At 42.5% G+C, this 14,126-nt stretch overlaps 1 protein-coding gene across 6 annotated transcripts in view; it reads right to left on the bottom strand.

Annotated features, from left to right (window-relative positions):
- The window catches only part of acss2 (acyl-CoA synthetase short chain family member 2), a 115,639-nt gene that overhangs the window by 27,167 nt on the left and 74,346 nt on the right, over positions 1–14,126 (bottom strand). For all 6 annotated transcript variants that reach the window (XM_070896212.1, XM_070896211.1, XM_070896207.1 and 3 more), the window contains one exon: positions 3,652–3,789. In XM_070896212.1, the coding sequence (XP_070752313.1) occupies positions 3,652–3,789 (138 nt within the window). The remainder of the gene's footprint in view (positions 1–3,651; positions 3,790–14,126) is intronic.

Here is a 14,126-nt window from a genome sequence, read left to right as displayed (position 1 = left end):
TATCGTTTAAGTAACTGTCTATTTCTGCCTTAAATTTATTCAATGTCCCAGCTTCCACAGCTCTCTGAGGCAGCAAATTCCACAGATTTACAACCCTCAGAAGAAATTTCTCCTCATCTCCGTTTTAAATGGGCGGCCCCTTATTCTAAGATCATGCCCTCTAGTTCTAGTCTCCATCAGTGGAAACATCCTCTCTGCATCCACCTCGTCAAGCCCCCCCCCCATAATCTTATACGTTTCGATAAGATTACCTCTCATTCTTCTGAACTCCAATGAGTAGAGGCCCAACCCACTCAACCTTTCCTCATAAGTCAATCCCCTCATCCCCGGAATCAACCTAGTGAACCTTCTCTGAACTGCCTCCAAAGCAAGTATATCCTTTCGTAAATATGGAAACCAAAACTGCATGCAGTAAAATGATTGGCCTTGATTTTGCCCCATTTGCTTCCTGCGATGGGGATTCCACACTGAGTGTGCGAGCTACATATTTAAAGTGCTGCATACTTAAAAGTCAAGTGGTCAGAAATGGAAGCAAATCTTGTTTGAAGGTTTGAAATTGTTTATGGAGCGGATTATGTATTGTACTTGTGGCATATAGCGTGCATGAAAATTAATGGACAGTAAATAGATCAGACTGTACATGGGTGGGTGCAAATACAAAATGCAGCTTCTTTGATCCATGTAAAAAAGTTACTCTGGCAGATACAAAAGGGTTTCTATAAATGTATTTATACTAGCAATCTGCCAAATTAGAGAGTAATTACATTTTTGACCACATCAAACAAATCCTTTCCAAGGCACAGCTGTCTTTGAAACGACTTTTATAAAATGGTGCACAACCCGTCATTTCAGTTAATATTTAATCCGTTTCTACATTAAACAGGGAGGACATAATTCTCGAGACACATTTCTAATCAGCTGTTGGGGGATTTCAACTTTCCGAGCATTAGATTGTCTGATAGTGAACCATCTAGTTTAGTAGGAAGAGTAGCTGAAACTTTTGTGGATACCATTAATGATTGTTTTCTTACACCATATGTTGGTGAAGCAATTAGAGGGCAGCCAAATTCTAGATCTGCTTTTTGGCAGTGACCCGTGCTCAATCAAATCTAATCATAATATAATTCGATTTAATCACATTGGCCAAGCGAAGGCTGAAGGTAATCGGAACATAAAAGGGCTAATTTAGCAAAACAGGCTGAGGATTTGGAAAAAGACAATTGGACAACCTTATTCAGATAGGCAAATAAATACTGGGGATAACAGAGTTGTCGTTAAAACTCATTCTAAAACAAAAAAAAACTAACGGTTAAAAGGATTCATGGAAACCAAAACCAAAATGGCGAACAAGAAATGTGCAGAGACAAATTAGACTGGAGCAGAAAGCATATATCTCACTGGGGAACAGGGACACACATGACACATAATTATGAGACACAAAAGCATCCACTAAAGAAGCCAAGAGATCTTTGGAAAAGATGATACACAATTATGATAGCAATATCAAAACTTTTTGAACTACGTCAGGAGTCAGGTGACCATTAGATAGTATAGGACCACTAAAAGAATCTTCAGGACAAATTCAAACAGACTCCCATGCCATGGCAGAGTTGTTAAATTATTATTTTGCATCAGTCTACATTCCGGTGGATGATGCTCAGTTTGCAGCTGTGGGATGCACTGTAAACAATAAAATTATAATTATTAAAATAGATGTCCTTGTGGATAGAATAGGAAATCTCAAAATAGATTAGGTTCCAGGACCGGAATCACTTGAGGGTGATTAAAGAGGTGGGGACAGGTATTATGTGAGCACTTTGCCAAAATCTTCAACAGTTCAAGAGTCAGGAATTGTTCCCTTAGAGAGGAAGGTAGCTCATGTAGTTTCAATTTTCAAAGGGGACAAGTAAGAATCTGGGCCAACAATCTGACATCGTTCATAGGGAAGATGCTGGAAGGGATCTTAAGAGATGCTCTTTATGATCTCTGGGAAGAAGTGGTCATTAGAGAAATCCACCATGGCTTTTGGAAAAGAAGGTCGTGTCTTACCAACTTGCTCGAGTTTTTAAAAAAATTTACTAGTTAGTGGATGAGGGTAATCTGCAAGATAGAATCTTGTGTAATTTGATAGACTGAATTCAGAATTGGCTCCAATCTCACAGGCAGAAATTTGTAGTCAATGGTTGTGGATCAGCCTGAAGACAGGTTACACGTGGTACACAACAAAGTTTGATGTTAGGGCCATTACCTTTCAGTATTTTAATTAGCAACCTGGACACTGGTGTTAGGGCTATGGTCAGCAAGTTTGCAGATACAAAAATGTACGTGAGCGTTAAGACTGCAGAGGCGTAAAATCTTCTGCAAAAAGATTTAACTGCGCTGGGGAATGAGGCAAATAATGGAAAGTGGCATTTAACCTGGATAAATGTAATGGGATGCATGTAGGCAGGATCAACAAAGACTACATTTACAGGGAATAAGACTGAAATCAGTCTAGAGTAAAGGATCTAGGCGTTAGTGAACACAGATCACTCAAGGTTCACGACTAATTCAGATAAGCTGTAGCTGAAGCAAACAGGGTCTTAGGAGAGCCATTTAATAAAAGTCAAAGAAAACCCTATACAGGTCCTTGATTAAACCGCATCTAGAGTACTGTGCCCAGTTGTGGTCCCCTCAACTGGTGGCCTTGGAAAAGATTCATTGAAGAGCCACAAGAATGATTCCCAGCTTAAATAACCTCAGCTACTCAGATAGGCTTAAAGAGCTGGGTCTATTCCACATAGTTCACATGCCAGACATGAGACTCCCAAAGCAAGTGCCCTACTCTGAGCTCCTTCATGGCAAACGAGCCAAAGGGGTGCAGCGGAAACGCTACAAAGATACCCTCAAAGCCTCCCTGATAAAGTGCGACATCCCCACTGACACCTGGGAATCCCTGGCCCAAGACCGCCCTAAGTGGAGGAAGTGCATCCGAGAGGGCGCTGGGCACCTAGAGTCTCAACGCCGAGAGCAGGCAGAAATCAAGCGATGACAGCTGAAAAAGCGTGCGGCAATCCAGTCCCACCCACCCCTCCCCTCAACGACTACCTGTCCCACCTGTGACAGAGTCTGTGGTTCTCGTATTGGACTGTTCAGCCACCAAAGAACTCACTTCAGGAGTGGAAGCAAGTCTTCCTCAATTCCGAGGGACTGCCTATGATATGATGATTCACTTTAGACTAGCATAGACTTAGAAGCGACCTGATAGAGGTATACAAAATAATGAAAGGACTGAATTATATACCCAGTGATAAATTATTTCAATTTGACAGATTGGAGAGGACCAGGGGTCATGCATTTAAACTATGCAAAAGTAGGAATAGGCTAGATGTTAGGCAGTTCTTCTTTTCCAAGAAAGTAGTGGACCTTTGCAATTAAGTTGCCGGCTCGTGCGGTATCTGCTGACTCTCTGCAAGCCTGCAAAAGAAAGCTGGACTGGTTCTTGGCTGAGGCAGAGATCGCATTTTATAAAAAGGTAAGTGGTTTACCAGTTAACATACGCATGGTCATGTGGTCTCCTGGACTGGTTTTGATTACCCTGTTGCCTCTCCCAGGAGATTACATGGCTGCTGGGGGTTTGGAAGTGTCCAGTCATGATGCTCCCGACATTACCTTTGGTTTTCCAGTTGATCCACTAGTGTAAAGGATAAACAGAGGATCTTCAGCATCACACCACTCAGGTTCACATTCATCACTGGCATCCTTCATTAGCTCATGCCACCAGATGTCAACATCTGCATTCCATGGAGCCTGAAATGTAGAAGGTCCAGTAAACACTATTTAAAAATCACAAAAAGTTATAAAACCAATTAACTGCAGCTATTAAAAATACATCAATCATAATGAAAATTAATAACATGGAACTTTCTTCAGTCATGCATTCATAGTGTGCTTTGATATTGAAACACTTGTGTTCAGCAAGAACTGCACCAGGATTAAAGCAGCAGAAAATACTAGTAATCATTATCAATATGTACAATTCTTGATTCCTCAATCTTGGGATAGACGACAGCAATAAAATAAAACAGTACAAATAGTAAATAAGTGCTAGAAATCAAAAAAAAAACCATGCTGTAAACACAGGTCAGTCAGCTTCTATAAAAAGTTACAGTTACAGTTTCAGGTATTGTGATGAAGGGCTAAAATCAAAAATTTTTAATTTGCCCCTTCAAGATGCTGACTGATCTGCCCATCTCCAGAATTTTCTGCTTTTGTTAAAAGCAAACAGAAGAGCTCACACAAATAATATTTGTATTTATACACTTTCTTATCTCAAAAAGTCTTCAAGTGTTTCATTAAAAACTGCAGTGACTGTTATGTAGGCAAATTCATTTAATTTGTGTCAGTAACATCCCACAAACAGCAATGAGATCCATTACTAACGTTGATGGTATTCGTTGAACGAGGAAAGTTAGCCAGGACACAGAGCACTTCCTGCTCAATTTCAAAAAAGTGTCACGAGACTTGCAAGACCCATCTGAACCATGCAAACAGGCAGAAAGGATGTCACATTAATATCTCATTGGACGATGTGGCTGCTTAGATTAACTCAAAGCCTGATACTCAAAAACACAAGCACCCGAGGCAAGCGTGCTTCCTTGTACCAAGCTTAAAAAGGGTGGAAAAACAAAAGGGGCTTTAAATAAAATGGACTGTTTGAACAAAAAGCAACCGGTTATAAGATTCAGATATTAAAATTACAAAAATGACCTGGACCACATTAAATTGCCCAATGGATACCATACATTATCACACATACACAAGGTCACAGCAGAAGATTGCAGAATTCACATGAATAAAAGTTAATGTGGCATGCAGTTCTTATGATCAAAAATGGTGCAGCAGTATTACTGGACAAAGGATTATATAATGATACAAGCATTCATTTGGTTACAAATTGAAGCCATGCAGTCAATGTATAGCAGTTCAGCATGATAACTTTAAAAAAAAAAATCTTTCTGCTTGTGCAGTGCAGCGTCGTGTCGCTCATAATTAAGTGATGGTTAGTTTTCTGTACCACAACTCCAGTATTTAATCAAGATGAATCACTAACACCAAAGAATCCTGAATAAGTTCAGAATTAACTGAAGCCCTAAAACATGAATAGCCACCAAAATGCAGAAAAACAAATTTTTCAAATACCATCATAATTATGTAAAGCCAGATAGACGTGCATGTGCATGTTGTGGGAGAGGTAAAATACCTGCTAAACTGCAATGTATTATCCCATCATATAATTTTTACCATTTGTACGCAATACAAGTCTCCAACCTAAAATATAAGCAATTTTATTTCATTTCCTTCTAATCAGAAACCAGTTCAACACATTTGCCCAAAGATACTGTTTGTACTCAATGACAGTTTCCCAACTACATAGGTAAAAAAAGAGATGAGGTCCTACGAGACGAATTTAAGGAGCTAGGAGCTAAATTAAAAGTAGGACCTCAAAAGTAACAATCTCGGGATTGCTACCAGTGCCACGTGCTAGTCAGAGTAGGAATCACAGGATAGCACAGATGAATACGTGGCTTGAGCAGTGGTGCAACAGGGAGGGATTCAAATTCGTGGGGCATTGGAACAGGTTCTGGGGGAGATGGGACCAGTACAAACTGGATGGTCTGCACTTGGGCAGGACTGGAACCAATGTCCTAGGGGGAGTGTTTGCTAGTGCTGTTGGGGAGGAGTTAAACTAATATGGCAGGGGGATGGGAACCAATACAGGGAGACAGAGGGAAACAAAAAGGAGACAAAAATAAAAGACAGAAAAGAGATGAATAAAAGTGGAGGGCAGAGAAACCAAAGGCAAGAAACAAAAAGGGCCACTGAATATAAAAGGACTGCAGGAGGGGTCAAAACTAAAAATCATAGTTTAAAAACTAGGATGAAAACACTCTACCTAAATGCACGCAGCATTCGAAATGAAGTAAATGAGTTGACGGCACAAATCATTACAAATGGGTATGATTTGGTGGCCATTACAGAAACATGGTTGCAAGGTGGACAAGACTGGGAATTAAAAATACAGGGCTATCTGACGATTCAGAAAGATAGGCAAGAAGGGAAAGGAGGTGAGGTAGCTCTGTTAATAAAAGATGATATCAGGGCAGTTGTGAGGGATGATATTGGCTCCAATGAACAAAATGTTGAATCATTGTGGGTGGAGATTAGAGATAGTAAGGGGAAAAAGTCACTGGTCGGCATAGTTTATAGGCCCCCAAATAATAACTTCACGGTGGGGCGGGCAATAATCAAGGGAATAATGGAGGCATGTGAAAAAGGAACGGCAGTAGTCATGGGGGATTTTAACCTATATATCGATTGGTCAAATCAAATCGCACGGGGTAGCCTGGAGGAGGAATTCATAGAATGCATACGGGATTGTTTCTTAGAACAGTATGTAACAGAACCTACAAGGGAGTAAGCCATCTTAGATCTGGTCCTGTGTAATGAGACAGGAAAAATAAACTATCTCCTAATAAAAGATCCTCTCGGAATGAGTGATCACAATATGGTTGAATTTGTAATACAGATTGAGGATGAGGAAGTTGTGTCAGAAACGAGCGTACTATGCTTAAACAAAGGGGACTACAGTGGGATGAGGGCAGAGTTGGCGAAAGTAGACTGGAAACAAGGACTAAACGGTGGCACAATTCAGGAACAGTGGAGGATTTTTAAGGAGCTCTTTCATAGTGCGCAACAAAAATATATTCCAGTGAAAAAGAAGGGCGGCAAGAGAAGGGATAACCAGCCGTGGATAACCAAGGAAATAAAGGAAAGTATCAAATCAAAGACCAATGCGTATAAGGTGGCCAAGGTTAGTGGGAAACTAGAGGATTGGGAAAATTTTAAGCAACAGCAAAGAATGACTAAAAAAGCAATAAAGGGAAGTTAGATTACGAAGGTAAACTTGCGCAAAACATAAAAACAGATAGTAAAAGCTTTTACAGATATATAAAACGGAAAAGAGTGACTAAAGTAAATGTTCGTCTCTTAGAAGATGAAAAGGGGGATTTAATAATGGGAAATGTGGAAATGGCTGAGACCTTAAACAATTATTTTGCTTCCGTCTTCACAGTGGAAGACACAAAAACAATGGCAAAATTTGCAGGCCACAGGAATGTGGGAAGGGAGGACCTTGAGACAATCACTATCACTAGGGGGGTAGTGCTGGACAGGCTAATGGGACTGAAGGTAGCCAAGTCGCCTGGTCCTGATGAAATGCATCCCAGAGTATTAAAAGAGATGGCGGAAGTTATAGCAGATGCATTCGTTATAATCTACCAAAATTCCCTGGAATCTGGGGAGGTACCATCGGATTGGAAAGCAGCTAATGTAACGCCTCTGTTTAAAAAAGGGGGCAGGCAAAAGGCAGGTAACTATAGGCCGGTTAGTTTAACATCTGTAGTGGGGAAAATGCTTGAAACTATCATTAAGGAAGAAATAGCGGGACATCTAGATAGGAATAGTGCAATCAAGCAGACGCAGCATGGATTCATGAAAGGGAAATCATGTTTAACCAACTTACTGGAATTCTTTGAGGATATTTCGAGCATGGTAGATAGAGGTGTACCGATGGATGTGGTGTATTTAGATTTCCAAAAGGCATTCGATAAGGTGCCACACAAAAGGTTACTGCAGAAGATAAAGGTACGCGGAGACAGTGGAAATGTATTAGCATGGATAGAGAATTGGCTGGCGAACAGAAAGCAGAGAGTCGGGATAAATGGGTCCTTTTCTGGTTGGAAATCAGTGGTTAGTGGTGTGCCACAGGGATCAGTGCTGGGACCACAACTGATTACAATATACATAGATGACCTAGAAGAGGGGACAGAGTGTAGTGCAACAAAATTTGCAGATGACACTAAGATTAGTGGGAAAGGGGGTTGTGTAGAGGACTCAGAGGTTGGAAGGAGATTTGGATAGGTTAAGCGAATGGGCTAAGATTTGACAGATGGAATACAATGTCGGAAAGTGTGAGGTCATCCACCTTGTGGGAAAAAAAAAAACAGTAAAAGGGAATATTATTTGAATGGGGAGAAATTACAACATGCTGTGGTGCAGAGTGACCTGGGGGTCCTTGTGCATGAATCCCAAAAGGTTAGTTTGCAGGTGCAGCAGGTAATCAGGAAGGTGAATGGAATGTTGGCCTTCATTGCGAGAGGGATGGAGTACAAAAGCAGGGAGATCTTGCTGCAACTGTATAAGGTATTGGTAAGGCCGCACCTGGAGTACTGCGTGCAGTTTTGGTCACCTTACTTAAGGAAGGATATACTGGCTTTGGAAGGGGTACAGAGACGATTCACTAGGCTGATTCCAGAAATGAGGGGGTTACCTTATGATGATAGATTGAGTAGACTGGGTCTTTACTCGTTGGCGTTCAGAAGGATGAGGGGTGATCTTATAGAAACATTTAAAATCATGAAAGGGATAGACAAGATAGAGGCAGAGGTTGTTTCCACTGGTGGGGGAGACGAGAACTAGGGGGCACAGCCTCAAAATATGGAGGAGCCAATTTAAAACCGAGTTGAGAAAGAATTTCTTCTCCAAGAGGGTTGTGAATCTGTGGAATTCTCTGCCCAAGGAAGCAGTTGAGGCTAGCTCATTGAATGTTTTCAAGTCACAGATAGATAGATAGTTTTTTAGGCAATAAGGGAATTAAGGGTTACGGGGAGAGGGCGGGTAAGTGGAGCGGAGTCCACGACCAGATCAGCCATGATCTTGTTGAATGGCGGAGCAGGCTCGAGGGGCTAGATGGTCTACTCCTGTTCCTAATTCTTATGTTCTTATGTTCTTAACTAAATATAGAAAATAGAAAATAGGTGCAGGAGTAGGCCATTCGGCCCTTCGAGCCTGCACCACCGTTCAATAAGATCATGGCTGATCATTCACCTCAGTACCCCTTTCCTGATTTCTCTCCATACCCCTCGATCCCTTTAGCCGTAAGGGCCATATCTAACTCCCTCTTGAATATATCCAATGAAGTGGCATCAACAACTCTCTGCGGTAGAGAATTCCACAGGTTGACAACTCAGTGAAGAGGTTTCTCCTCATCTCAGTCCTAAATGGCTTACCCCTTATCTTTAGACTGTGTCCCCTGATTCTGGACTTCCCCAACATCAGGAACATTCTTCCTGCATCTAACCTATCCAGTCCCGTCAGAATTTTATATGTTTCTATGAGATCCCCTCTTATCCTTCTAAACTCCAGTGAATACAGGCCCAGTCGATCCAGTCTCTCCTCATGTCAGTCCTGCCATCCCGGGAATCAGTCTGGTGAACCTTCACTGCACTCCCTCAATAGCAAGAACGTCCTTCCTCAGATTAGACGACCAAAACTGAACACAATATTCCAGGTGAGGCCTCACCAAGGCCCTGTACAACTGCAGTAAGATCTCCCTGCTCCTATACTCAAATCCTCTCCCTATGAAGGCCAACATGTCATTTGCCTTCTTCACCGCCTGCTGTACCTGCATGCCAACTTTCAATGACTGATGTACCATGACACCCAGGTCTCATTGCACCTCCCCTTTTCCTAATCTGCCGCCAGATTAGGAAATATTCTGCCTTCGTGTTTTTGCCACCAAAGTGGATAACCTCGCATTTATCCACATTATATTGCATCTGCCATGCATTTGCCCACTCACCTAACCTGTCCAAGTCACTCTGCAGCCTCTTAGTATCCTCCTCACAGCTCACACCGCCACCCAGCTTAGTGTCATCTGCAAACTTGGAGATATTATACTCAATTCCTTCATCTAAATCATTGATGTATATTGTAAATAGCTGGGGTCCCAGCACAGCCCTGCAGCACCCCACTAGTCACTGCCTGCCATTCTGAAAAGGACCCGTTTATCCCGACTCTCAGCTTCCTGTCTGCCAACCAGTTCTCTAGCCACGTCAGTACATTACCCCCAATACCATGTGCTTTAATTTTGCACACCAATCTATTGTGTGGGACCTTGTCAAAAGCCTTTTGAAAGTCCAAATACACCACATCCACTGGTTCTCCCTTGTCCACTCTGCTAATTACATCCTCAAAAAATTCTATAAGATTTGTCAAGCATGATTTCTCTTTCATATATCCATGCTGACTTGGTCCGATCCTGTCACTGCTTTCCAAATGCGCTGCTATTTCATCTTTAATAATTGATTCCAGCATTTTCCCCACTACTGATGTCAAGCTAACCGGTCTATAATTCCCCGTTTTCTCTCTCCCTCCTTTCTTAAAAAGTGGTGTTCCATTAGCTACCCTCCAGTCTATAGGAACTGATCCAGGAGTCGATAGACTGTTGGAAAATGATCACCAATGCATCCACTATTTCTAGGGCCCTTCCTTAAGTACTCTGGGATGCAGACTATCAGGCCCTGGGGATTTATCAGCCTTCAATCCCATCAATTTCCCTAACACAATTTCCTGCCTAATAAGGATTTCCTTCAGTTCCTCCTTCTCACTCGACCCTCGGTCCCCTAGTATTTCTGAAAGGTTATTTGTGTCTTCCTTCGTGAAGACAGAACCAAAGTATTTGTTCAATTGGTCCGCCATTTCTTTGTTCCCCATTATAAATTCACCTGAATCTGACTGCAAGAGACATATGTTTGTCTTCACTAATCTTTTTCTCTTCACATATCTATAGAAGCTTTTGCAGTCAGCTTTTATGTTCCCAGCAAGCTTCCTCTCATACTCTATTTTCCCCCTCCTAATTAAATCCTTTATCCTCCTCTGTTGAATTCTAAATTTCTCCCAGTCCTCAGGTTTGCTGCTTTTTCTGGCCAATGTATATGCCTCTTCCTTGGATTTAACACTATTAGCCACGGTTGAGACACCTTCCCCGTTTTATTTTTACTTCAGACCGGGATGTACAATTGTTGAAGTTCATCCGTGTGATCTTTAAATGTTTGCCATTGCCTATCCACTGTCAACCCTTTAAGTATCATTCGCCAGTCTATTCTAGCCAATTCACGTCTCATACCATCGAAGTTACCTTTCCTTAAGTTCAGGAACCTAGTCTCTGAATTAACTGGGTCACTCTCCATCTTAATAAAGAATTCTACCATATTATGGTCACTCTTCCCCAAGGGGACTCGCACAACAAGATTGTTAATTAGTCCTTTCTCATTACACATCAGCCAGTCTGGGATGGCCAGCCATCTGGTTGGTTCCTCGACATATTGGTCTAGAAAACCATTCCTAATACACTCCAGGAAATCCTCCTCTACAGTATTGCTACCAGTTTGGTTAGCCTAATCAATATGTAGATTAAAGTCGCCCAAGATAACTGCTGTACCTTTATTGCATGCATCCCTAATTTCTTGTTTGATGCTGTCCCCAACCTCACTACTACTGTTTGGTGGTCTGTACACAACTCCCACGACCGTTTTCTGCCCTTTGGTATTCCGCAGCTCTACCCATACAGATTCCACATCATCCAAGCTAATGTCCTTCCTTACTATTGTGTTAATTTCCTCTTTAACCAGCAACGCTACCCCACCTCCTTTTCCTTTCTGTCTATCCTTCCTGAATGTTGAATATCCCTGGATGTTGAGTTCCCAGCCTTGGTCACCCTGGAGCCATGTCTCCGTAATGCCAATTATATCATATTCGTTAATAGCTGCAGTTAATTTGGCCACCTTATTACCAATACTCCTCACATTGAGGCACAGAGCCTTCAGGCTTGTCTTTTTAAACACACTTTGCCTCTTTAGAATTTTGCTGTAATGTGGCCCTTTTTGATTTTTGCCTTGGGTTTCTCTGCCCACCACTTTTACTTCTATTTTTTCTATCTTTTGCTTCTGTCCCCATTCTACTTCCCTATGTCTCCCTGCATAGGTTCCCATCCCCCTGCCATATTAGTTTAACCCCTCCCCAACAGCACCAGCAAACACTCCCCTAAAACAGAGTGTATGCTATTTCAGACACACTAACATTAAAATATATTTTTAAAAAATAACTTGAAGACGAAGGATGCTTGGATAACTCCCATTGTCCAGAGCACATTAAATCATTTGCTTTCAGCAAAGTCTCCCTCGTTCTTTTGAAGTTTATATTCCATGAACTTTAGAATAGGTCCATTAACTACCAGAGCTCACTTGGACAAGGCTGCTTTTAGAGTTTTGTTCTCTAAAGTCTTGTAGAAACCAAGTGGTTCTTTGCTAGTCCTTTTTGTGTGTAAGCTAAAGTCTTTCTTTGCACAGGACGTAGTCAGCTGGATGGGCCATGCTTACATGATGTGAAACAATGGTGGCAGGTGGGGATTTTAACTCCCCAAAATAGCTGGGTTTGGCTTGGGTGGGGGTTAAAATGTAAAAAATCTTAAACCCAAACCCAATTCTCCTCGAACCTGCCTACTTCTGGTTTTAACTAAGGTGGGATGGGGGTAGGCAACCCAACTGCCCCCAGGAGGCAGGTCGCTCATTTAAATATTTTAATGAGACTGCGTGAATCAGATTTTAACTCCATTTTAAATTTTACATTGGCCGGACAGGTTTCCTGGACCGGGAAACCTGGCAGCTAAAGGGAAATAGGACTGCTGGTTCCAGAAGGTAAGTGTCTTTCCAGTTTGGCTTGTGGACCAGGAGAAGCAGGAGTGGTTCCTCACCCTCCGGCCCACCGAACTTCCCTGTAAATCATTCCCACGATAGGGCACCCCCCACTGCGATCTCTCAGCGACTTAGCCTTTCTTACTCCTCCACCCCCCCACCCCCCCATTCCTCCAAAGCCACGATCTTTCCCCACGGCCCCGACCCTTCTGATCTCCTGCCTACCCTCCCGACGTCCAATATCCACCACCCCCCTCCCTTTCAATCTCCCCTCCAAGCCTCCGATCTCCCACACCACCACCCCCAACCACCAGCCTCCGATCTCCATTGCCCGACCCCACCCATCAGCCTCCAATCTCACCCCTCCCCAATTTCCAGCCTCCGATCTCCCTCACCCATCCCCATGCCTTTCTCATCTCAAACCCTGTCCTACTCGGCCTTTCCGATCCTCCCTCTTCTCCACTCCTCAGCTGCGGTCTGGTGCCAAAACCTTACCCGCCCGTTAAATTTGGCAGGACCCGAAGGAAATCAGTTCTTCAGAAAAACTGCATCCCTGAACCCCTGCAAATATCGGGGCTAATGTTTCCACAATTAGTAGCCTCTAAATATATGAAAGCACACATGCAATGTAGTACAAGGGTAGGAATGACCCACAGGGAAGGTGAACGTCAGAGAAAGATAATCATGGCAAATGTAAATCTCCTACTTCATTCATTTGTTTTCCACATACTTAAATATTTGACCATACTTAGTGATATTAAGATTCAAACGGAGGATTGTACTGCATGCCAGTGAAGCTGGTGTTTTGAGAAAAGCCATGTTATCTTTGCAGATCACTTTCTAGCATTTCAATCTGGCCACCTGGAGTAACTGAAATGAGCTTCAAACTCTTCAGAAATGCACTTGATGAAAGGCAACAAAAACGACACTGACATCCGGTTGCCGTAAAAGCCCAACACAATGTACAGGAATGGAGCAAACTAAAACTTCAATTTGATCAAAGCATACAAAATCAAAGAAGAAAAAGGGATAGCACTCTAAACTGGAGTTTCAGATGTTAAATGTTTTCACCAGCTCAAAATTAGAAGGGAGATCAAATGAGAGAATTGAAGAATAATCACAACTGGCAGAACAGCAATGAACCACAGCCACCAATGGGAAGAGAGCTGAAAGACCAACACAGAACTTTGGCTTTAATATGGTATATCTGGGGAGGCGGAAAGAATTTCATGGCACTGAAAAGGCTACAGCAAAGTTCTTAAATGATAAGTGTCCCATGTAACTTCTTCCTCAATACACAACTTGAAGACACCTCTGAACCCATCATCATAGGCAGTCCCTCGGAATCCACTCCGAAAGTGAGTTCTTTGGTGGCTGTACAGTCCAACCCGAGAGCCATAGATCCTGTCACAGGTGGGACAAATATTCATCGGGGGAAGGGGGGGTGGCACTGATTTACCACGCGCTCCTTCCGCTGCCTGCGCCCGACATCTTCACGCTCGCTGTGTTGAGATTCGAAGAGCTCAATGCCCTCCCAGATGCACTTTTTCC

This window comes from Pristiophorus japonicus, chromosome 12 (genome assembly GCF_044704955.1).
Source record: "Pristiophorus japonicus isolate sPriJap1 chromosome 12, sPriJap1.hap1, whole genome shotgun sequence".
In the NCBI taxonomy this organism is placed as follows: domain Eukaryota; kingdom Metazoa; phylum Chordata; class Chondrichthyes; family Pristiophoridae; genus Pristiophorus; species Pristiophorus japonicus.
Note: the sequence above shows the minus strand (reverse complement) of the source record. Positions and strands in the feature narration are given on the sequence as shown.